The sequence below is a fragment of the Cervus elaphus genome, chromosome 13 (genome assembly GCF_910594005.1).
Source record: "Cervus elaphus chromosome 13, mCerEla1.1, whole genome shotgun sequence".
NCBI classification, from domain to species: domain Eukaryota; kingdom Metazoa; phylum Chordata; class Mammalia; order Artiodactyla; family Cervidae; genus Cervus; species Cervus elaphus.
The window spans coordinates 33,771,923-33,798,233 of NC_057827.1; the positions used below are offsets into that span (position 1 = coordinate 33,771,923).

General features: G+C 43.9%; 1 protein-coding gene across 2 annotated transcripts in view; it reads right to left on the reverse strand.

Annotated features, from left to right (window-relative positions):
• TBC1D2B (TBC1 domain family member 2B) overlaps positions 1-26,311 on the reverse strand; it is an 89,432-nt gene that overhangs the window by 47,575 nt on the left and 15,546 nt on the right. For both annotated transcript variants that reach the window (XM_043922540.1, XM_043922539.1), the window contains exons 2-3: positions 19,451-19,604; positions 8,533-8,698 (exon numbers count right to left, since the gene is read on the reverse strand). In XM_043922540.1, the coding sequence (XP_043778475.1) occupies positions 8,533-8,698; positions 19,451-19,604 (320 nt within the window). The remainder of the gene's footprint in view (positions 1-8,532; positions 8,699-19,450; positions 19,605-26,311) is intronic.

Sequence of the window (26,311 nt, forward strand, 5' to 3'; positions counted from 1 at the left end):
GCTCACTTTTTTAGGGGAAACACACTCCATAATCAGAAAGCCCCCAGTGTTATGGGTCTGACTCCCCCATTCCATTATCTAACTTTAAGGGCAGATGGAACTGCTCAGACATGAAACTCTGGCAAATCAATCATTTCCTAAATATGTTCTTAGAACGAGGGGTGGAAGGAACACTGGGCTCCAATCAAGGCACCACGGTGCCTTTCAGATCTTCCACATACTTGCTATGTGTCTTGAGTAAGTCACCTTACTAATAGGGACAGAGAAAAGGGATACAGTAGGTGATTAAATAGTTAATTCCAATAAAGGACAGTAATTACAGAAAAAAGTATGGGAGATCCCTGTAAGTTAATGATCACTCAAGAAACAGGTCTGCCTAGCAACAAAACCATGAAACAGAAGCACGAGACATGCCCTCAAACAATAAGTCAATGGAGGAATGAGACCCACACCCCACCCAGTGATGTCAGTAAGCTAACGACCCCAGATATGCTCTCTGCACACATAAAAAAACAATAATTTGGGTAAGGTGACATTTCAAAGTGAAAGACCCTCATTAAACTGAGATTTGAAATCATTTTTCCACAGCACCATGACAGCCCTGGATGGGCCATCCAGGGTCAAAAACTCCCCTACCCAGCACGTTGGGAGAGTTAAAGACTCAAAGAAGGAGGAAGAAGGTGGTCTTATTCCCCTCCCCTCTTCTCCTTTGATTATACAACTGCAGCCCACTAAGTTCTTGGGGAGGGCACCCTCTTGCCCGCCCGCTTGTAAATCTCATGAGCATCCTGTTCTAATAAACCACTGCTTATCTATCACTTTGCCTCTCAATGAACTCTTTCTGTCCTGAGACATAAAGAACTGAGCTCCTCAGAGCCCCCGAGACACTTTTCTGAGGTTTCACTACCTCTCTAAAGTGTCAACTTTTTAACATGTAAAATAAAGGGATCATCTCTTGGTGACTTTCTAACATTTTTAGGAGCACAGAAATACTTCACCTGTTGGAAATCAGTGAAAGCGCTGGTGCTCTAGTTGCAGGTGTCCAGGGAGAGAGCCCCACCTTGCCTCCTCCCTCCCACCGTCCCTTCAGGGCTGGCTGGCGAGGGACTGAATCAGATGAGATGGGGCACGTCGGGCAGAAGGACACACCCTGAGTGAAGGTCCTGGGTGAACAGCAAAGTACAGAATGGCCAGAAAATAGCAGTTCAAGGAGTGAGAACTTGGGGAAACAGTGACTGAAGGAACAAGCCACTTCTTGGATCCATAAGTGAGGGGAGGACACAGGGCATACCGCCACCCCCAGTATTGGAAAGACAGGCCAACACAGGGAGTCACAGCCTCCTGGAGCAGAGACTCAACTACGGAACCAGTGCCAGGGGAGGAAAACTCACTGCAACTGCTGACTTGCTGGAGGCTCAGTACACACACCTCTGTGAGTTAAAAACTCCAGAGACCCAGTCACAGGGGAGCTCACAGTATTGTGAGACTTACCTCCAGGGCTAAACAAGGTTCCCACAGTGAATACCAGAGAAAAATCCCCTCTGGTTTCTGCACAGAGAGCGGCAAAGGAATAATTTTTAAATATTCCAGAGCTCTCTGCTCTTAACAAGGCCTGCCTTCCAGGAAAACTATTAACCAAAGCCTAACCTGGGTATTACTGGAGCCCAGATGACCTGTGGGAAGGGAAATACCCAACTCCAGCCCACTCTAGCCATCCTGTCCCACCTAAGGGGGAATAAAAATACTGAGAAACACTTGTGAAGTTCACACTGCAGAGGCACAAGCTCACTTAGAGCCTGAGCCCAAATCACAGGACTATACCTCACCTCCCACACCTCATCGCCATATTACTAAAAGCCTATTTACAGCAGTTCCTTCAACCCAGAACACTACGTTCAGCTACAAGGCAACATTACAAAGCATACCAAAAGGCAAAAAAACTCCACAGTTTGAAGAGATAAATAAGCATCAGAACCAGACATAGCTAGGATGTTGGAGTATCAGACTGGGGATTTACAACTATGATTAACATGCTCAGAGCTCTGATGGATAAGACAGCATGCAAGAACAGACAGCCAGGGTGTCCCTGGTGGTCCAGTGGTTAAGAATCTGATTTGCACCGTAGGGACACCCTGATCTGGGAAGATTCCCACATGCCACGGGGCAACTAAGCCCACGCACCACAACTACTGGGCCTGGAAGCCACAAGTACTGTGCCCGAGCACCACAACTACAGAAGCCTGCACACCCTACAGCCGACGCTCTGCAACAAGAGAAGCCTCTGAAATGAGAAGCCTGAGGACCACAACAAACAGCACCCACTTACCACAGCTAGATAAAGCCCGCACACGGCAACGAACGCCCACCACAGCCAAAACTCAAAATAAATAAAAAACAACAGAGAGCGTAAGCGAAGATGGAAATTCTAAAAAAAGAACAAAAAATAAATTCTAGAGGTAAAAACACTGCAAAAAAACAAAAGGATGTCTTTGATGGGCTTATGAATAAACTGGACACAGTTAAGGAAAGAAACTGAGTATACAGATATCCTGATAGAACCCCCCAAAACTAAAAGGCAAAGAGAACAAAGACTGGGAAAAAAAGGAAGAGGAAGAGAGCCTCTGAGGACCATGGGACAATCACAAAGGGTGTAACATACACATAATGGGAATACCAGAAGTAGAAGAAAGAGAGGGGCAAAGAAGAAATACTTGGCACAATAAATGCCAAAAAGCCCATATCATGGCATACCATTTTCAAACTACAGAAAATCAAAGACAAAAAGTTCTGAAAGAAGCCAGAGGAAAATAACTACCTTACCTATAGAGGAACAAAGACAATTACATGTGACCATTCCTCAGAAACTCTGCAAATAAAAATAGACTGAAATATTTAAAGTGTTGAGAGAAAAAAATTATCCCACCAACCAAGAACTCTGTAAAGTGTGAAATTATCCTTTAAAAGTGAAGAAGAATTTTTTTTAAAAGTAAAGACTTTCTCAGGCAAAAAAAAAAGAGAAAAAAATTTTTGAGGGAATCTGTTGCTAGTAGATTTGCTTTGCAAGAAATATTAAGTTCTTTAGAAAGAAGAAAAATAATATAGGTGAGAGACTCAGATTCAACATAAAGGAAGAGTACTGAAGAAGGAATAAATAAAAGCAAAATAAAAACATTTTCCTTATTCTAATTGATCTAACAGATAATAGTCTATTCAAAATAATAATACCAGGAATGTACACTTATGTATACTTGTTACATATATGTTCAGTTCAGTTGCTCAGTCATGTCCGACTCTTTGTGACCCCACTGACTGCAGCACACCAGGCTCCTCTGTCCATCACCACCTCCCAGAGCTTCCTCAAACTCATGTCCATCAAGTTGGTGATGCCATCCAGCCATCTCATCCTCTGTCATCCCCTTTTCTTCCCACCTTCAATCTTTCCCAGCATCAGGGTCTTTTCAAATGAGTCAGTTCTTTGCATCAGGTGGCCAAAGTATTTGAGTTTCAGCTTCAGCATCAGTCCTTCCAATGAATATTCAAGACTGACTTCCTTTAGGATGGACTGGTTGGATCTTCTTACAATCCAAGGGACTCTCAAGAGTCTTCTCCAACACCACAATTCAAAAGCATCAATTCTTTGGCACTCAGATTTCTTTATAGTCCAACTCTCACATCTGTACATGACTACTGGAAAAACCATAGCTTTGACCAGATGGACCTTTGCTGGCAAAGTAATGTCTCTGCTTTTTAATATGCTGTCTAGGTTGGTCATAGCTTTTCTTCCAAGGAGCAAGTGTCTTTTAATTTCATGTTTAAAGTCACCATCTGCAGTGATTTTGGAGCCCAAGAAAATAAAGTCTCTCATTGTTTCCATTGTTTCCCCATTTATTTGCCATGTATATGTTATGCTGATATATGTTTTACATATGTATAAACTTATATTATGCATATATTATGGATGCTTATGTATATATATTTTGTATATATGTGCTATTTATGCTTTATATATGAGTGAAATGAATAACAGCAATGATATAAGGAACTAGAGTAGATAATTAGGACTGTTTTATTGTTATAATATACTCACACAACCTGTGAAGTGGAATAGTGTTATTTCAAAGTGGACTTGGATTCGTTGTAAACATATATTGGAAATCCTAGGGCAACCACTAAAAAGCTTAAAAAAAAAAAGAAGTATAACTGATGTGCCAAGTAAAGAAAGAAAATGGAATCATAAAAAATGCTCAATTAAACCACAAAAGGCAGTAAGAAAGTGGAAGACAAAAATAGCAACAAAGAACAAGGACAACAAATGTTAACAGAAAACACAGTAATGAATGCAGTACACATTAATCCAACTAAATCAATAATCACTTTGAATGTCAATGGTGTAAATGGATCAATTAAAAGATGCAAACTGAGGCCTAACACTGTGTCCTAAGCCCCACAGAGTTGAGAAATAGGACTTCATCTAGGCTTGTGTGGGTTTTATTGTCAGTTCTGTTTAGTCTTCTGCTAACCATCACCTGTGCCCAGGCTTTTATAATTACAAGTGAAATAGCCGAATCTTCTGTATATTAATAGAATTAGTCTTTTCCTCAAGCAACAGAAAATACAACAAGGGAACACGAGAAAGAAAAAATTTCACAATCTCATGTGTATGTGGAATAAAAAAAAGTGAATATAGAGGAGCAGAGAGTAAAACAGGGGTTACCGGGTTCTGGGAGGTGTTGACCAAAGTGTAGAAAGTTGTCATTATGTAGGATGTATGCATCTAGAGGTTGAATGTACAACACGATGACTGTAGTTAATAATACTGTATTGGTGGTTCAGTGGTTGAGACTTTGCCATTCAATGCAGGGGTTTCAGTTTCCATCCCTGGTTGGGAGCTAAGATCCCACATGGAACAAGGCCAAAAAAGCAAAACATAAAATAAGCAATATTGGCACAAAATTCAATAAAGAGTTTAAAATAGTCCACATCAAAAAAAAAAAAAATCTTTAAAAGATGCAAACTGCCAGAACTGATCAAAAATCAGCTCACAACTATGTTATCTGCAAGAAATCCACTTTAAAATAAAGGCACAAATAGATAAAAGTAAACAGAGAAAAATATATTGTGTTAACATTAATCAAAAGAAAGCGGGAGAGCTATATTAAATTCAGAGAGTAGACTTCAAAGTAAGGGAAGTTATCAGGGATAAAGACGGCCAGGACATGATGATAAAGGGGTCAATTATTCAAGAAAACATAACAATTCTTAATGTGCATGCACCTAACAACAGGGCATTTAAAGTATGTGAGGCAAAAACTGATAGCCCTGAAAGAGAAACAGATGAATCCACCATCACAGGCGGAGTCTTCAGTACTCCTCTATCTGACACAGACAAATCCAGCAGGCAAAAAATCAGTAAGGACACAGATGAACTCACCACCACCATTAATAACCTTGATATAAATGACATCTACAAATTACTTCATCCAGCCAGAGCAGAAAATACATTTTCCTGATATGGAACACTCATCAAGACAGATTACATTCTGGGCCATAAAATACACATTAACAAATTTAAAGAACAGAAATCATATAATGTCTGCTTTTAGACCACAGTAGAATTAAACCAGAACTCAGTAACAGAAAGGTATTAACAAGAAAATCTTCAAGTATGTGAAGATTAAACAACACATGTCCAAGTGACTGTGAGTCAAAGAAGACATCTCAAAACAAGTTTTAAAATATTTTTAACTAAATAAACATGTAAATTATCAAAATCTGCAGGATGCAGCAAAACCAGTGCTTAGAGGGAAATTTATAGCATTGGATGAAAGATCTAAAATCAATAATCTAAGTTTCTATCTTAGGACACTAGAAAAAGAAGAGCAAATTAAATCCAAAGTAAGCAGAAAACTAGAGCAGAAATCAATAAAATTGAAAACAGGAAATCAATACAAAAAAATGAAAACAAAGCTGGTTCTTTGAAGAGATCAATTGGTGTGATAAGTCTCTAGCTGGGCTAACTAAGGAAAAAGACATGATGCTAATTACTAATATCAGAGATTAAAGAGGGAAAATAACCACGGATTTTTTGGAAATTAAAAGAATAAGCAAGAAATACAATAAACAACTCAATTGCCATAAATTTGATAACTTAGATGAAATGGACCAATTCCTTAAGAGGGAAAACTACTCATAGATGACACAACCATCTACGTAGAAAACCTGAAGAGATTAACCAGAAAATTCTTAGGACTAGTAAATGATCATAGCAAGGTTGCACAATATGAGATTAACATACAAAATTCAATTGTTTTCTTACATACCAACAATGAACAAGTGGAATTTGAAGTTAATAACACAGTATCATTTACATTAGCACCAAGAAAGCAAAATACTTAGGCATATAAATCTAACAAAATGTACATATAAGATCTATATGTACAGAAAACCACAAAACTCTGATGAATGAAGTCAAAGAAGAACAAAATAAATGGAGAAATATTCCACACTCACGGTTAGAAAGCCTCAGTATTGTCAGCTCTTCCCAATTTTATCTACAGATTCAATGTGTGCACGCACGCTAAGTCACTTCAGTTGTGTCTAACTCTTTGCAACCCTATGGGTCATAGCCCACCCAGCTCCTCTGTCCTTGGGATTCTCCAGGCAAGAATACTGGAGTGCCCTCTCACAGGCGATCTTCTCGCCCAGGGTATGGAACCCACGCTTCTTACATCGTGGGAAGCAATGCAATCCCAATTAAAATCCTGGCAAGTTATTTTGTGATTATCAACAAAATGATCCTAACATTAATATGGAGAGGGAAAAGACTCAGACTATCCAACACAATAACTGAAGGAGAATAAAGCTGGAAGACTGACACTATTCTACTTTGAGACCTACTATAAAGCTATGGTAATCAAGACAGTGTGGTGCTACTGGCAAAAGAATAGACAAATACATTAACAGAACATACAGAGAATCCAGAAATAGAACCGTATAAATACAATCAACTGATCATTGGCAAAGAAGCAAAGACAATACAATGGAGCAAAGGTTACCTCTTCAACAAACAGTGCTGGAGCAACTAGACACTCACACGAAAAATAAAGAACCAGACACAGAGACCATATATACTTCACAGAAATTGACTCAAAATGGATCACAGATGTAAATGTTAAACTCAAAACTATAGAACTACAAGTTAACATTAACACAGAAGGAAACCTACACAACCTTGGGTATGGTGAAGCCTTTTTAGATACAATAACAAAGACATGATCTTGAAAGAAATAATTGATAAGCTGGACTTGATAAAAATTAAAAACTTCTGCTCTGTGAAAGCCAAAATTGAGAGAATTAGATGATAGCCACAGACTGGGAAAATATATTTACAAAAGACAAATCTGATAAAGGACTGCTATTCAAAATATACAAAGAGTCATTAAAATGCAACAATAAGAAAACAAACAGCCCAATCTTAAAAATGGCCAAAGACCTTAACAGCCACTCCACCAAAGAAGATAAACAAGCAGCAAATATGCATATGAAAAATGGTCCACCTCATACGTCATCAAGGAAATGAAACTTAAAACAACAAACTACCACTAAACAACTACTGCAACAGCCAAAACCTGGAACACTGATGACATGAAACGCTGGCAAGGATGTGGAGCAACAGGAACTCTCATTTATTGTTGGGAGAAATTAAGGCAAAGTGGTACGTTTCAGAAGACCACCTGGCAGTTTCTTACAAAACTCAACATACTCTTACCATATGATCCAACATCTTCCTTGATATTTAAAGAAGTTGAAAAATTATGTCTTCATAAAACCTGCACACAGATGTTTATAGCAACTGTATTCATAGTAACCCAAAAGTGGAAAGAATTCAAATGCCCATTAACTGAAGGACGGATAAACAAAATGTGGTATACCCACATAATGGAGTATTATCCCACAATCAAGAGACATGAAATATTAATGAAGTACTGATACATGCTACAACTTGAATGAAAACCTTAAAAACATTACGCTCAGTGAAAGAAGCAAGATGAGATACTATAGGATGTCACTCCTATGAAATATGCAGAATTGGCAAATCCACTGAGACAAAAATGTAGTGGCTACCAAGGGCAGGATAGGAAGAAGGTGTTTGGGGGAAACAGGAAGGGATTGCTAATGGGTCCTGGGGTTTCTTATTGGGGTGGTGAAAATTATTCTGAAACTGACTGTGGTGATGCTCAGTCAACTCTGCAGCCTGGGAGGACTCCTCCTGAGCCAATTGCTGTCTCCATAAAATGTCAACCATATGATCATATGTCAATCACTGAATATGGTAATACTCAAACAATTAAACCCTGAGTGTGAAAGTATCAGGCACGTAACAGGAGTCCCATACAAGCTAAAAGTATGCGAAAGTACCTTGTGACCAATACCTTCACAAATGTCAGATGATTTTACAATTTCACATATAAAATTATACATTATCAGAAATTATCCATTTTCAGTTTCACATAATGCTTTCCAAAGACTCACCTGAGCTCCGTGCCCCACTGTTTAAAAGAGAAGTTACTAGAATTTGGAGGCCCTGGGGTGGGCTGATTTGCAGCTTGCTCTCCTACCAGCTCCCCAGGGGCGGCTTCCACAGCTAGGACATTTCTGGCTTTTTCTGCAGAAGCATTTGAGTGCAGGTTAATTAAATCTGAAAGAAAGGCAAACAAGTGTCAGTTATTCAAAGATTCCACAGGGAACTTGATATCCCACATAACACACTATCTTGACAAACTATATAAAAACTTATATATTACAGTATTTTTAAGTGTTGTTTATTTTTGGTTGCACTGGGTCTTCATTGCTACATGCAGGCTTTCTCTAGTTGGGGTGAGTGGAGGCCACTCTTCGTTGCAGTGCATGGGCTTCTCATTGCAGTGGCTTCTCTTGCTGCAGAGCACAGGCTCTATGGTGTTCGGGCTTCAGGACTGCGGTGCACGGGCTTAGTTGCTACAAGGCGTGTGGGATCTTCCCAAACCAAGGATTGAACCTGTGCCCCCTGCACTGGCAGCCAGATTTTATACACTGTACCACCAGGGAAGTCCAATATTACAGTATATTTTTCATGTGTACTACATAAAAATACAATCTGTAGATGGCTAGGGTGTTCTGTAAACATTTTCATCTAAAGTTGATCCACGTTCCTCAGAGGAAGGTTGTACCTGCTTCAAACCAGCAAGTGTTAACAGCAACAGCTCAGGGAAAATAGCCAGAGCTCACCTCTGCTGTCCTGTAGATCAGCAATCCCAGTACAGAGCTGTGATCATGGTCCACCTACCTACACCAATAAGGAACAATTTCCAGGATAAACTGTTATGTTAAAAAAAAAAAAAACTGCAGACCAGATTACACTAATGCCCTTTTCTGTAAGAGGGGAATAGAATACATACATACTTGCTAATTGCAAATACTGACACTGAAAAAATAAGTTTACACACAAAGGCCAGCAGTTCAGTAAATTCACAGGCAAATGCACTGATGCTAAAGTCTGATCAAATCTGAGACTATATCTTAAAAATGTAAGCATTTGAAATATTTGAGGTTGCAATGATATGCTGCCCAGAATTTGCTTCAAGATAACAATATTTTGTTATTCAACAAATAAATGATATCCACCTCAAACAACATGTTATTTGCTTCCAAATAATAAAATTAAGTGGGTAAGTATATCAATGAAACAAAATGGGCCATGAAATACTAATTGTTGAAACTACCTAATAAACATGTGGGTAATATTATGTTATTCTCTCTTTGCATATGCTTAAAATTTCTCATAATAAAAACTTACTTTTCTAAGGTTCTGATAAAATGTATCCAATAATAAATATTTTGTATTCTTCCCAACTGTATAATCTCTCTGAGAATATACATGTTTGTAAATAGAATTTAATACTTTTTCATGATAATCAATTTGATCCATACTTCCCTGGAATAAAGCATCCCTAGATTGGTAATGTCAATCATCACTTCCAGTGGAAACAATCAGAATGGAATGTTGGGCACTGATATCCAAGGAAAAATTTACTTTCTAATCAGATGAGCACATAACCTGAGTTCACTCAGGACAAGTCACTGTGAAGGTCACTGAGCACCAACAGAGAAGGCAGAGCAGAGGAAATACTGCAGTCAGGGGTCCTTGAAAACTGATGTTCCGAATGAGAACACCTACCGATGGGCTCACACTTTGTTGGCAGGTCACTCACTTGACTGTACTCAGTGTGGGAAGGGCTCCGGAAACACATTGGGAAAAGTATGCTGGGTGTGACACGAAGTGACTGCTGTGTATCCATCAGGGGACTGGGGCCTGGCCAGGAGAGTCAACACCTGGCTCATAGTAGGGTTCTGAGTAGGAAAAGCAAGAATTTGTGTTGGGAGACAGAGAACTGTGGGCTTGGCAATGGATTACCAGGTTAAGTCAAGAAGGCCAGATTCCTGGCCTAATTCCTGATTCCTGATTCAAACGACGACTGTGTATGAAGCATTAGTGCTCAGGGTACAACAAACGATCAGACAGAGTTCTTTCCCTAAAGGAGAACACATCTAGGAGAAACACATGAAATAATAAAATGTTAAGCTCCAAGTCACCACTGAATGCATCGAGTCCCTGGTATCCAGACCTTCCTCTGAGTCTTAGGGTCCAGGAGACGCCTTGGGGATTTTCCACGGGACAGAAGGAAGGGGTCCTGCCCTCAACTTCAACCAAAGTGGTTCCTCTTTTCACTCTTTTATATCCTGGAGTTCCCCGTGAGATTTCATTTGGGGAAAGAAAAAGAGTTTGAAAAAACAAACGAAAAAACGTCAAGTTCAAACACCACTAACGGGGTCCAGTCTCCTCCATCTACTTCATCTGTCAGGAATTGGAAGACCAGAGTCTCTGCAACAACAACTGCATGCGGTGCAGTGACTGCACCGGGCAGAGGTGGGCACCTGACATCTGTGAGCATGTGTCAGTAAGATGGCACACGGGCACACCTCTTCTTTAGACAAAGGTAAAGTCAACACCCAGGCTTTCCAGAGGCTGGTCTTTCACAGACCCCTCACAAGCGAAGCATCACAGCTCTAAGCCAAGCCAGGAAATAAGCACAACGCACTGCACCTGTTTCTGTCGTGAGCCGAGTCCAGCCCCTTCTTCCTGTGTGGGTCGGCAGCAAGGTGACGCACAGGCCCTCTGCGGGCGAGACTGTCAAGGGCGCTAGCACAGCCCAGTGCCCAGGACCAGGACGCCCAGCCCTTGCAGCAGCCCTGGGCTACCCTGGAAAAGCTTCCTGAGGAACTTGGGCCCAGGGGGTGGGGTGCAGAAACAGGACTGGAGCCAGGGAGGATGTTGGCAAAACAGACCATTTCTAAAAGTCATTATCTGACGTGAAAAAGAAGCCATTTCCAGGTTTTAGCTATTATTGTTTGTCTGGTTTTGGGTTTTTAAAAGACCACGTGGACGTTTCCTTAATTAAAAGCGGAGCTGCTGGCTTCTCCTCAATACATGTACCAACATTAGCATTCAGGGGACCGCTTCAAGGAGGACACAAACTAGGACAGGAGAGTATTTCCTTGAAGCCTCAAGAGGATGGACTGGGTTCACAAACATGTGCTTTACTATGCAGCTGCAGTGGGGGAAAGAGTCTGTGCTTGAAGAGTTTTGATGTTTAGGTCTTTGTTATTTTTGAAAATTTTCAAATGCCTAAATGACACTTCTGAGCGAGTTTTGGACTACAAATTTTACCTTCCTGGGTTCTGATTCCAGCAGAGCCTCTATCATCCCAGTGTGGCCATCCCCAGATCTCCAGGAGTCTTTCCCACTGGACGCAGTCTAACACCAGGGGCCCCCGGCGCCGCACAGGGCAGGCTCCTGCTCACATCTGGTCACCTCCGTGAGTCTTCCCCTCCTCTCCTGCTCTTAGCCCCCCGCCAGCAGCCCTGAAGAGGGCAGAACAGAGAGCCAAGTGCAGCACCATCCAAGAAATGAGGAAAGAGCACTGGGGAAACGCATTCCCATGTCAAGGTTACTGTAAGAGAGAGCCTGTGGGTCCCCACTGGGAGCTGGAGGCCACTCAGAGTGGGGTTAACCTGAAAAAGCTTTTTTTCCCCTTTATCAAAGTGAGTTTAACCCAGCTTGTGAAGGAGTGGCTGGAAGCACTATAGTTACCTTCCAAGTGAGGGTGCAGTGTGCATCTACCCCAAAAGAAGTAGAGGCAGCAAGCCCCCAGGTCTCAGAGGCCCCAGGGTGGACCAGCCCACGTGTCTGGTTAATGACTTGTCCATCCGCTCTCTCCCAAGCCTCGCCAAGGATGTAAATCTTGTGAGAATCGGACCCCTGTCTGATGTGCTGACGGCCACATACCCCACAGCAGACACAGAGGGGGTCTCGATAAACACTGGTAAACGGCTGAAGGAAGAAATGAAGGGCGACTGCCGTGGTGCGGAGGAAGGGCCTGCTGTGGGCTGAGGACACTGGGCAGGAGGCAGCGGGCCCTGCCGTTCTCTAAGAATCTACGCTCACCATCCCTCCCGACTCCCCATCTCCTGCCACCTTGCCCCTGAGAGACCCCCTGAATGATGGGTGGGGGAGCACACCCCAACCCAGGGCTTCTCTCTCTTGTCTTCTCATGCTTCCATGCACTCCTGCGTCATGCTCAGGGCCCCCATCCACCCCCCACATTCACTGCACCCCATGCCACCCAAAGCTGGGCTTGGCCCATCTCCACAAACACCACAGTCCAGCCCACCGTGGACATTCTCCTGCAGATCTTCTTCAGGAGGCTCCCACGGGCTCCCCCAGAGATACAGCTGGAATCTAACCCTGCTCATCATCTCCCTCCCTGTCACAGACTGACGTCAGGAATCACACAAACTTCAGTCCAGAAGGAACCTCAGGGAGCATCTTGTTTCCAGGCGGGGAAACGGTACGTGCCCAAGGCTCCACGCACTTCCTGCACTAGATCAGGCTGCCTCTCAGCCTCGAGGTTGATAATCACCGTGACTTACACATCACAACAACACCTGCCATTCTGTAGAATTTTACAAACAAGATTATATAAAAGCACAGCTTCTTTGATGACTTTGGGGAACTGGGACATTAAATGACTTGGTAGAATTCCTGTGGCTTTGCCAATGTGGGATCTGCATCCCACCCTACGGTTTCCCTCCCTCCAGCCCCAGCAGATGCACAGAGCGCCCAGCACACGCTGGGGGAGGACTGGACCCAGCGGCCACTTCCCTTCCCCTCCCCCTGCTCCCACACAAGCCGCCGGCACCACGGCAGTTACTCTCACAGCTGTTTCAGAGGAGGAAATGTGCGGTCATCCCTCAAACCGTCTTCACCGTACCATTTTCTGTGAGAAATACCCCTGAACTCAAACAGGCACTTGGGCACTGAAGCCTCCTGTGATCCTAAGGGCGTCTGTACTCCGGAACTCTCAAGAAGTCTTAAAATACAAAGTCCTGTTTTCCCTCGCTTGTTCGCCTATTCGTTTAGATGGGAAATGGAGTATACAGAACGTGCAACACATCCATCTTGTAATTGGGTTCTGGCTACCTCTTTCCCAATAGCTCTGAAGGTCAGCAGATTCTTGATTTTATCTTTGCAAATTACTCCTTTGTGTTGAAACTAGGTCTTTATCTATCCAAACATGGAAGACATACAGAGAGGCATCTGAGGCATGTCATACTTTCAGAGGCCAGACTGCAGATGAAAGGCAGACAGACCAGATAAAACGGTGACAAAGTCATCCCACTTTCTAATACCTGTCTGACTAATATACGGCTGCAAATTCCAATCACACAGATGAACAGACTCTTCCTCTGGAAACATGAACCCTAGAAAACAATTTTAATGTGGGCAATAAACTGCCTATCCAAACTCCATTCCAGCTCTTCCTCACAGACCCTGGTTTTGAAGGTGGCCACATGCTCAGCTGAAACACTTGCCTCCTCAAATTCCATTCCAGCTAGGGCTGGCCCTGTGATAGTTCTAGCTAATGAGGCATAAAGTGATAGAGTTTCTAGGAAGGCTTTCTCCTATTTGATACGGGTGTCACTTCCAAAGGAGGACAGAATGGATCCCTCAATGGCACTGGTCGGGGGGAGCTTTGCCAACCAGGAACTGCCATCGTGAGACAGAAATCTCAACTTCTAAGTCCCTACTAGGTTTTCCATTAATTGCAGCTGAATGGAACCCTAAGGGATTGAAAATGATAATATCATATATGCATGTATTGCTGTTGTTGGTTTGTTGCTCAGTCGTGTCTGACTCTTTGTGATCCCATGGACTGTAGCCCACGTGGCTCCTCTGTCCATGGAATTTCCCAGGCAAGAATACTGGAGTGGGTTGTCATTTTCTTTCTCCAGGGGTTCTTCCTCACCCAGGGATCAAACTCACATCTCCCGCACTGCAATCAGATTCTTCACTGCTGGGCCACCAGGGAAGCCCGTATGTACATATACATGTGTGTATGTTTTTGTTGTTGTGGCTCAGTCACTCAGTCATGTCCGACTCTTTGCGACACCATCAACTGCAGTACGCCAGGCTTCCCTGTCCTTCACTATCTCCTGGAGCTTGCTCAAACTCATGTCCATTGAGTCAACGATGCCATCCAAGCATCTCATCCTCTATCGACCCCTTCTCCTCCTGCCCTCAATCTTTCCCAGCATCAGGGTCTTTTCCAATGAGTCAGCTCTTCACATCAAGTGGCCAAAGTTTTGGAGCTTCAGCTTCACCATCAGTTCTTCCAATGAATATTCAGGGCTGACTTCCTTTAGGATTTACTAGTTGGATCTCCTTGCAGTCCAAGGAACTCTCAAGAGTCTTCTCCAGTACCATAGTTCAAAAGCATCAATTCTTTGGTGCTCAGCCTCCTTTATGGTCCAACTTTCACATCCATACATGGCTACTGGAAAAACCATAGCTTTAACTACATGGACCTTTGTAGGCAAAGTAACGTCTCTGCTTCTTAATACACTGTCGTAGCTTTTCTCCAAAGAGCAAGTGTCTTCTTATTTCGTGGCTGTAGTCACTGTCACAGTGATTTTGGAGCCCAGGGAAAAAAGTTTCAATTTTTTCCTCATCTATTTGCCATGAAGTGATGGGACAGGATGCCATGATCTTAATTTTCTGAATGCTGAGTTTTAAACCAGCCTTTTCACTATCTTCTTTCCCCTTCATCAAGAGGCTCTTTAGTTCCTCTTTGCTTTCTGCCATTAGGGTGGTGTTATCTGCATATCTGAAGTTATTGATATTTCTCCCAGCAGTCTTGATTCCAGCTTGTGCTTCTTCCAGCCCAGCATTTCGCATGATGTACTCTGCATAAAAGTTAAATAAGTAGGATGACAATATACAGTCTTGACATACTCCTTTCCCAATTTTGAACCAGTCTGTTGTTCCATGTCCAGTTCTAACTGTTGCTTCTTGACCTGCATATAGGTTTCTCAAGAGGCAGGTTAGGTGGTCTAATATTCCCATCTCTATAAGAATTTTCCACAGTTTGTTGTGATCCACACAGTCAAAGGCTTTAGTGTAGTCAATAAAGCAGAAGTAGATGTATTTCCTGGAATTCTCTTGCTTTTTCTATGATCCACTGGATGTTGGCAATTTGATCTCTGGTTCCTCTGCCTTTTCTAAATCCAGCTTATATATTTGGAAGTTCTTGGTTCACATACTGTTGAAACCTAGAGCTTGAAGGATTCTGAGCATTACCTTGCTAGTATGTGAAATGAGTACAATTGTGTGGTAGTCTGAACATTCTTTGGCATTGCCCTTCTTTGGGCTTGGAATATAATGTATATCTTTACACTTAACAATGCAGTTTCCCACGTGATCCTCATAAGAGAACTATGGGGGGATGGGGGCGGGTGAGGGACAAGGCTATGGTGAGTATTTCTCCCAATCCCATCCAGCCAACTGCCTGGGCCTGGGGCCTGGACAGCACCCTCTGCCCTCTTGCTCCCCCAAAGCTAATCCCACCTTTAATCCTCCAGTTCTCTCACTACACAATCTCCAATTCTGCACACTTTTTCCCATCTTTTCTGCTGCTACCTGCTACTGTGATTTCTAGGCTGGACCAGCCTTCTAACTTTCATCTTGCGAAGAAATCTATTCTTTCCCTCTCGGCCATGGTTAATCATCTCAAATGCACATTCAACCCAATCACTGGTCGTGCCTTTGCTTATCTTACAAGCCCCTCCAGGTTTGGTCCCTGATCATCCATCCAGCTTTCTCTTTGTCATTCCTGCCCACCCTCTCTACATGTGCATCAGGCCCTGATCTCCAGGGTCTCCAGGGCTTTCCACTCCCTGCTTCACAAGGCTTGCTCTTACCTGACTTCAGGACTCAATTCAGTCATCTCCTAGTCCAGGAAGCCTTCGCAGACACCACCAACATCCACCCTCCAACATGCACATATAGGTAAGCTTCCTGTGCCCACCTCTGGCCCCTATGCTTACCAGACTGCATTGTGCAGGCCTCTTTACCTGTCTCGGTCCCTCACTAGACCACATACTCTTTGAGAACATGGCCCACAACTCACCTGTCTTTATATCCCAGGCAGTGGCACAATGCCTAGAATATAAGAAGGCCTGGAGGGAAAGACTGAATGAACAATCTCCATTTCACAGTTGAGAAAACTAAGGCTCAAAAAGAGGGACACTCAAGACATTACAGTAGGGGTCAGAAAAAAAACTTCCTCTTAAAGGGCCAGATAGTAGTTGGTATTTTAGACTGGTGAGCCAAATGGTCTTGTGACAACTATTCAACTCTACCACTAGTGTGCAAAAGCAGCCACAGACAACACGAAATAAATGAGTGGTGCTTTGTTCCGAGAAAACTTCATTTCCACAGGCTGCAGTCCGCTACCCTTAACCAGAGAGAAAAGGACTCACACTCAAGAGTCTGACAAACAGTAAACATCAGAGACAAGACTCAAACCAGGCCCACAGGGATTCTTCCACCAGACAGAGCTGCCTGTCCAGGAAACGTGAGCTTCATGTACCTTTCCCCATGTTGACTTTAGGTGCTAGGCAAGTACTGATGGATGACAACATTAGCAACAAATGAAGACGTTACCAAAAATTGGGTAAGATGGACAGGACAGTAGGAAAAGTTTCATTTTTTAATGCAAATCAGAGTAATAAAAGCATATGCCTTCAATCTTATTAGAGTTAGCATGATTTAGGCTAAACTGAGCAGATGACTACTAGCATGGCTTCAGAAACATCATAGAGCACCACAATATACCTTAACACATTTTATCTTTTAACCAATTTATCTAAAATGATGATTAAAATGGGGGGGGGTGTAAAATCTAGCCTTTTCTTCTTGACTTCCTACTTTAGACTTCTGTCTTCTTGAGTAACTACAGTCTTACAAATCACCTGGTCATCCAAAGTTTCACTATTTATTCTCAGAAGTTATCTACAAAATCGACAGAAAGTTCAAAATTATAGTCATGTCTACATATAAAATCTTCAGAGGCATTCCACTGCTCTTAGGAGAGTCCAGAAGCCCAAGCCCACAGTCCAGCCCTCCCCACCCTGGCCCTGGGTGGGCCCCCCAGCTTGGCTCCCTGCCCACTGCCTTCCTCCTCGAGCCTCACCTCCTTCTAGTCCTGGAGGGCACTGTGCTGCTCTTACCTGGTCATCCTCTGGTCTCAGAGAGGGTCCCCACCCACCCCAAAGCTGTGCTTAAGCCATTCATGGCCCTTGGCACCCTGTTCCTTCCCTCTCATGTGATCTCACTTTTTCTTCCCTCTGCTGGACTAGAAACTCTGTGAGGGGGATCCAGGCCTGTCATGGGCATCTGCTTCCTGAATGAGTAAATGCCAGAGGATGCCAACTCTAAATTCCCACACTACACTCTCCAAACCAAATGCAGAGAACCAAAGGGGGCTGCAGGTGTTTTCTCTGGCTCCCCAGCCTCAGTACTTCAGCTTAAAAGAAGGAAGGATGTTTGTTATGAAGAGATCGCAGGGCTAGGTGCCATTCCTGTGGCCCTCCTCTTGGTTTAATGCCTGAGTCTCCCTTTGATAGAAACACTTGGTGTCCTCAGAAGAAAGGAACCAAGGCAAAGCCAGGCTCGCCTGTGCCAAAGGCTACTGCCTTGAATACTGCTGGCTTCCCAGCAGGGTTTCCAAACATTCCCAGTGACCGATCCTGAGCTATGGAGATTCTTTTGATCCAAAGCTCTATAATAGTGGCTTTTTAAAAAACTCAGTCATCAGTGAGGAGACGTGTGAACTAAACATAGAGGGGCTTTGGCTTGAAAAGGAAGGCATCCCTTCAGCTCCTGCTATTGTTGGTGTTAAGTCATCCATGAAAATGACCTAAGAACTCTCACTGCATAGCATTTTAACAGGTATGAAGTATACAGTAATATCTCACTGACCAGAGGGTTAGCCTGCTGATTGGTTAAAAACAAGGCAGGCAGTAAAACAGGAATTTGGAGGAAAAACAATTTTAAAAGTCCAAGAAGGCATTCATTTCCAAAACTAGTCAGCTGCACACGTTGCCAGGTCACCAGTAATCTACAGTAGCCTGTGTTCTCCCAAGTGAAGGTCTCGAAGGTGTTACAAAGTTCGCACCACACCTCTTTACAGGCCTGAGAACCACCCCATACCAGCTAAATTCCAAAGTGCACTCCTTAAGAAATGCTGCCTGGCCTTCTCACACCTTACTTCAGGCCCAGGGTCTGGCTATTTCTGGGCCTGCTCTGCTCCCTCTATGAAGAGAGAGCCACAAGTACAGCACCCCCCATCTCCACTTCCACAGTCCCTGCAAGAGCCAGGTTGGAGGGTGGGCTTTGAATAACTATCCTCCTACTATTCTAACAGGGTAATCACAACCAAACAGTCACGAGAAGTTCATGGGGCTTTAATTTTTTTTTATATTCAAATACAAAACCACTTTATCTCCACGCTTCAACTGGCCAGGGCTTAGCATGAATTGTGAAAATGCCACAGGTCCAAGATAAAACAGAACCAGAGTCTTATCGTCTGGTTTAATGTCTTCCCAAGAAGCATCAGGGAATCACAGTGAGAGCTCTGAGAACATCTTCCCAGTGGGCACACCCATCTGTGCACAGGACTGTGGGTGCTGGTGCTTCACCTCCAGAGGGAGGAGAGAGAAGGCTGGTCCTGGGGTCAGGCGACTTCAGCACGACGGCTTGCTACCCACTGGCCTCAGCAGTACCATCTCTTTAGGGTGCTGGGCACCAGCCTTGCCTGACTCCTGAGGTTGTTGTTGGGCTTGAATATAGTCTGTACATGAAAGCAGAGGCCCTCAGCCACTGTGGGATGCTGCCCCTTCCTAAGGGATCATCATCATTACTTTCATTCTCAGTTCTTCTGCTCAGTTGACTTGATACATCAAATGTCAATGCAAAAAGCACTGACACGGGAGCCCTCCATCTCTCACCTACCTGTGTTATCTCTGGCCACGAGACCCTGAGAAAAATCTCCAGGAGTCGGGGAGGTCCTGCTGTCCCACTTTACCATGTCAAGGCTGTTGCAATACTCCCATCTCTTCTGCTGAAGTTCTTGTAACCAGTAAGTCATGAGTTGACGATTAGGGGCCTATAAGAGGGAGAGGGAAAAAGTGTTATGGTCATCAAAAGCATAAACAACTTAAAAAAATTATGTTTTGTGAGGACAGACTGGACACCTTGACACATGGCAGGGAGAGTTAAGAAGAAGTCAAAGAGGGGCTTCCCTGGGGGCTCAGTGGTAAAGAATCTGCCTGTCAATGCAGGGGGACACAGGTTCCATCCCTGGTCTGGGAAGATCCCACAAGACTTGGAGCAACTAAGCCCATGCGCCACACTACTCAAGCTCAAATGCCCTACAGCCCATGCTCCACAACAAGAGAAGCCACTGCAATGAGAAGCCTTCATACTGCAGCTTGAGAATACCCCCCTACTCGCTGCAACTAGAGAAAAGCCCAAACAGCAATGAAGATCCAGCACAGCCAAAAACAAATAAATATACAAAATGATTTTTAAAAAGAACAACTCAAAGAAATTTCAAGATTAGGAACCTTTATTCACTACAAATGGTCAAGAAAACAGCAACTTTTACATAAAGAATTTAATCCTAATGATAAGAAATCTTTTTAAATTCTAAAATTACAGAATGATACAATTTAATGCTTTCCTCAAAAGGTTTTTGGAAGGCTTGATATTCTCAGTGCCCTTTCGTTCTGAGCACCTATGAATTCTAACTGAAGAAATCAAATCTCACATAGGTATGGATGACATCCCTGCCAAATCAAATCTAATAATGGTATTTAAATCCTGTCATCATCTAAGAAAGTGAGCAAAGAAAACTGCAGATTAAAAACTAGATGGTGGGCTTCCCAGGTGGTCCAGTGGTTAAGAATCCGCGTGCCAATACAGGGAACACAGGTTCCATTCCTGGTCCAGGAAAATGCCACATGCCGTGGGGCAACAAAGCCCACATGCCACAACTACTGAGCCTGAGCTCTAGACCCTACGTTCCATAGCAAGAGAAGCCATCTCAATAAGAAGCCTGCACACTGCAATGAGAGAGCAGCCCTTCCTCATCACAACTAGAGAAAGCCCACACACAGCAATGAAGACCCAGTGCAGCCAGGAATAAACAAATAAATATAATTAATTATGCAGGTCAGGAAGCAACAGTTAGAACTGGACATGGAACAACAGACTGGTTCCAAACAGGAAAAGGAGTACATCAAGGCTGTATATTGTCACCCTGCTTATTTAACTTATATGCAGGGTACATCATGAGAAACGCTGGGCTGGAAGAAGCACAAGCTGGAATCAAGATTGCTGGGAGAAATATCAATAACCTCAGATATGCAGATGACACCACCCTTATGGCAGAAAGTGAAGAGGAACTAAAAAGCCTCTTGATTAAAGTGAAAGAGGAGAGTGAAAAAGTTGGCTTAAAGCTCAACATTCAGAAAACTAAGATCATGGCATCCGGTCCCATCACTTCATGGCAAATGGATGGGGAAACAACGGAAACAGTGTCAGACTTTATTTTTTTGGGCTTCCAAATCACTGCAGATGGTGATTGCAGCCATGAAACTAAAAGACACTTACTCCTTGGAAGGAAAGTTATGACCAATCTAGATAGCATATTAAAAAGCAGAGACATTACTTTGCCAACAAAGGTCCATCTAGTCAAGGCTATGGTTTTTCCAGTGGTCACGTATGGATGTGAGAGTTGGACTGTGAAGAAAGCTGAGCGCCGAAAAATTGATGCTTTTGAACTGTGGTGCTGGAGAAGACTCTTGAGAGTCCCTTGGACTGCAAGGAGATCCAACCAGTCCATCCTAAAGGAGATCAGTCCTGAGTGTTCATTGGAAGGAGTGATGCTGAAGCTGAAACTCCAACACTTTGGCCACCTCATGTGAAGAGTTGACTCACTGGAAAAGACCCTGATGCTGGCAGGGATCGGGGGCAGGAGGAGAAGGGGACGACAGAGGATGAGATGGCTGGATGGCTTCACCCATTCGATGGACATGAGTTTGGGTAAACTCCAGGAGTTGGTGATGGACAGGAAGGCCTGGCATGCTGCGATTCATGGGGTCGCAAAGAGTCAGACAGGACTAAGCGACTGAACTGAACTGAATTAAAAAGAAAAAAACTAGGTGGAACATCTATGACAATGGCCATATTTTTAAACAGTAGAAAATATCAATGGCTGGAAAGGGTACAGAGCAACTAGAACTTTCATTCCCTGCTGGTGGGAATATACAATAGCGCAGCTTTCTGGAAAACAGTGTTGCAATTCCTTATAAACATACATTTACCAAATGACCTGGCAACCCCACTCCTAGGTGTTCACACAAGAGGAATACAAAATATATATTCACACAAAATCTGCATGCAAATGCTCAGAGGCTTTATTTGTAATTGCCAAAGATTTAAAACAAGCCAAATGTCCTTTATCCAGTGAACGGATAAACAAACTGTGGAACGTTCACACCATGGAATACTATTCAGCAGTAAAAAGAAGCAAACCACTGATGCACACAACATGAATATTACATGCGTATGTGAAAGAAGCCAGCCCCAAAAGGCTACATAGTGTATGATTCCATTTACGTGACATTCTTCTAAAGAACAAATTATAGGGACAGCTGGCAAACCCGTGGTTGCCAGGGCTTGAGAGAAAGGACTGGCTGACTACAAAGGGGCAGCGCCAGAGGACTGGGGCGGGGGGCTGACCTACTCTGCGTCATGACTATGGGAGCCGACACCCAACTCTACATATCTGTCCAAACTCGAAGAACCATATACCACAGTGACCTTCACTATGTACATTAAAAAAAAAAAAAAATCAACCAAGATATAGAGGGAACTCAAAATGCTGAACCTAGCTATTAACTAACAAACTAGATGGCAAGTGTGGGTCACAGATCTCCAGGCTGCCCCCACAAAGGAGTCCCAAGGAGAAGGATGCCACGGCACAACCACTGGCATCCAGTAAGGGGTACAGACATCAGACACAATGGTTTTAGAACCCATGCATTCTACCTCAGGGTCAGAGGCAATCTGGAAAACTGCTCTGTAGGCCGAAAGCAAGTGACAAGTCAGAGATCAAACCTCTACTGTCCACAAGCAAAGGACGACCTCCAAGTGCTCTGGCTACAACCTGGACTCTTTTTAGTGACACTTGCAGGCACAGCCCTAGTAAGAAAAACCACTCAGTACATGATTGCTGGGTATCCTACAGAAAATCCCTCCAACTATCAGCCAAGTCATCATTTCATCCATACAGTCAATCAACATTTACTCTTAACATCTATCAGGAACCTGGAAACAGGACTTGTGAGGAAGATAGGAAAAATAAATCAGTGATTTCAAGAGTGTTTTAAGTGCTATGACAGAGGTCAGAGTGGGTAAGCTGGGGCTGGTGTGACTGGAGATGCTGAGGGAAGATAATTAATCAATCAGAGGAAATGGGACAAGAGTCAGGTACTGAAAGTTTAAGAAAACTGCTACCTATAGATTCAAAAGGTTCATATTGTTGGCTTAATGTCTTCCTTGTCCAATAAACATAAAGTCTGAGATGTCTCCATTTTTCTAGCATCAAGCTCAGTGCCAGACATATTTTTGTTGAATAAAGTGAGGAAATGAATGAACAAACAATCATGAAGTGATGCAGGAGCTTGGTCTTAAAGGGGAAGCAGGTGGTGGCCAGGACAAGATAGAAAGAAGCAGTTTCAGGCAGAGAGCAGAGTTTGTGCAAAGGCAGAGGAGAGAGAGCACTCACCGGGGAGGCTGGCAGGGGAATGGAGGGGGGGAGGCTGGGATAAGCAGGGGGTTGGGTGGTGCCAGGGTTCAGAGAGGGGAGGAGATGAGCTCAGGCCCAAGAGCCCTAAAGCGCAGCCCTAAAGAGTCTGAGTGGCAATCTGGTTGCAGGGTGGACAACTGGGGCTCAGCCTGGCCCTGAAGCAAGACAAAGAGAATGCAGCATTCCCAGAGAAGAGGAGACAGTGACTAAGAGTAAGGGGCTGGGACAAAGCCCAATCAGAGCCCAAAGCCCACCCAGTCCCTCCCCCTCCCTCCTTTCATAGAGTCTATACTGAGCCCCTAGTGTCCCAACCTCCAGCTTAGGGGAAAGTGCATGTGTTTTGACAGTGTGTGCATGTGTGTGCACATGCACATATGTGTTCTAGTCCTCACACCAGTTCCCCTGCCTGGCCCCCAATCCTGTCCCAGGGAGAAGTCAGATTAAGCACTGACCTCTCTAGCTGTTTCCCGAAATGCAGGTACCATGAGAAATATGCCTGATACAAGAAAGCTTTTTCCTGGACTTCCCTGGTGGCACAGTGGATAGGAATCCACCTGCAGATGCAAGGGTAACAGGTTCGGCCTTGCAGAGCACCTAAGCCCATGAGCCACAACTACTGACCCTGTGTGCTGCAGCTCCTGAGTGCAAGCGCTCCAACTATGGAAGCGGTGCTCTGCAACAAGAGAGACCACCACAATGAAAAGCACGCACACCGCAACCAAGTGTAGCTCCCTCTCTCCGCAACTAGAGAAAGCCTGTGCAAGATCAGCAAAGACCCAGGGCAGCCAACCGATCAATCAATCAATTAAAGTACAAGTTGTTTTTTTAAAAAGTAAAGAAAGCTGTTCCCCCTTTAAATTTCTGAGTATTAAATCTGACTGAGGAACAATTAGTAACCTCTTAATCATCTCTTACTAAATTCCTGGGGCAAAACTTTCAGATCACATGCTTTCAAGGTCTGGCATATTATTCATGTTACAGAAATCTGGTCAACAAGGCAAGCAAAATTATCTCAAGACAAAGATTAACTGGGGTTTGTTTCCTTCAAAAAGAAAAAGAAAAAAACCTAGAAATGAGTAAAAGCATCTTGACTTCAATCCCCAAGCAGCTGTGAAAGGCTGCTGGGGGCACATGGCTCCCAGGCATGTGCCAAGATCAAGCAGGCAGAAAAGCCCCCAAAGGTCCTCCCCTCAGGGAGCTGAAACCCAAAGACAGAAGTACACACAGGTTGTAAGACAGGACAGGATTAAAAGTAAAATAGCAAAATCGGCAGAATTCCACAAAGCCTCTGTTTCCCCTTGATATCTTTTAAACAGACTGAACTGAGATTGGGCCTTGTTCAGTCCTCATTAAATACAGAACCACAAACTAGTCTCTTCATTGCTCCAGTCTTACTTGGTCATGCAAAGTCAGCCTGGCTCTGCCCCGCCAACCCAGCAGCCACTAGTCACACAGCTCGTGAGCATGTGAAATACAGCTAGTGCCACATGATGAAATATATATACACTGGGTTAAATAAAATATATTAGTTAAAATAATTCCACCTGTTTAATGTGGTCAGCCAAAAACTTAAAAGTATGTATCTGGCTCACATCATATTTGTATTGAATGGGTTTGTTCTAGATAATAATGGTAAATACCATTTGGGAGAGCCAGGGCTGGCGGGAGATCTGGTGAGGTGGGAAACCCAGCATGTGGGGATGCCCTCGGGGATGGCCATGGGCATGGGTCTCCTGACAGTGGGGCAGCCTTCTTCACCTCCCACAGAACTTTATGACTCAAATAACTTTCTTTTTTAAGTAACCCCCATATCCCCAACCACCTCATGCTCTGTTAATGTCCATGGAGATACCAACATTATTTGGAGACCTAAAAGAATGAGTCTGGCTGGTCTAGCTAATGGCTCACAGTTTCAGAATCTTCCCTGCCCCCTCCTAGAGGAAGGCAAGTAGGACCCTCGAGGGATCTGTCTTCATTCACACAGGGCACTTCAAGGAGTCCAACACCAGAACTCCCTCCACTGAGCTACACCCACCTGGTGACAAATGAGCCAGGCAGTGCTGAGGCTTATCACCACCACCAGCATGACCCAGAGAGGATCAATCTCTGCCCCACCCTACCCAAATCAACATTTAAAATATTTTAGTCCCACATTCTGGAGAACCAGGCATTCAACCATGCTGGAAGGAGCAGAAACGAGGCAAAGCTTCCCAGCTCAGAAGAGAATAAGAGCAGACGCCAGGCAAGGATCCAACAGGCCAGGTGTCACATCTGTTGTCTGAAGGCTCGCCAGGGTCATATCCTGAGTCTCCCATAACACGGTCTCTCCATCTCCTACTCAGTCTGCAAAACCCAATAGAAAACCCAAATAAGGCTTACTGACCCAAGACTGAATGTTCTCCCCACACTCAGAATGGGGAACTCAGAACACCATGTAGTCCAGGACAGCTTGCCACGGCAGTGGCGCCCTCCCTGTGTGTTCTTCATTAGTCTAAGTTCCTTGAATGCAGAGGCAAAACCTCCTGGCCTCAGTATGGTCCAAGATGCCTAGCACAGTGCCTGAAATACAGTTAAGCACAAATATCTGACTCATTCTCTCCTACGTTCAGCTACTGCTACTGCCTCAAGACTGCTAAAATTCTAGTTCAAATATGGCACCAATCCCAACATGAGAAATCAAACCAAACATCTGGGAAAGCCATTCTGGTTGTCCCTACACAGCTGCAGAAATGTCCTGGGGAGCTGGGAGGGCAGACGAGAACTGCGTGGGCACAGTCCTCTGAGATGACAGACATTTACTGCATTTAGGCGCCATGACCTGAGCTGCCAGTTCAGAGAATGGAAACCAGGCCATGCCTCATCCAGCTTGAGGTGGAATTCAGCCCTTGACAGCTGGCGAGGAGAACCATGTGATGCCCCAGCTGTTGCCACAATCCTTTGTGCCCAGACCACCAACAGCCCAAAACCCAGAAGTCAACTCTTGGGGAGATGGGCCCCAG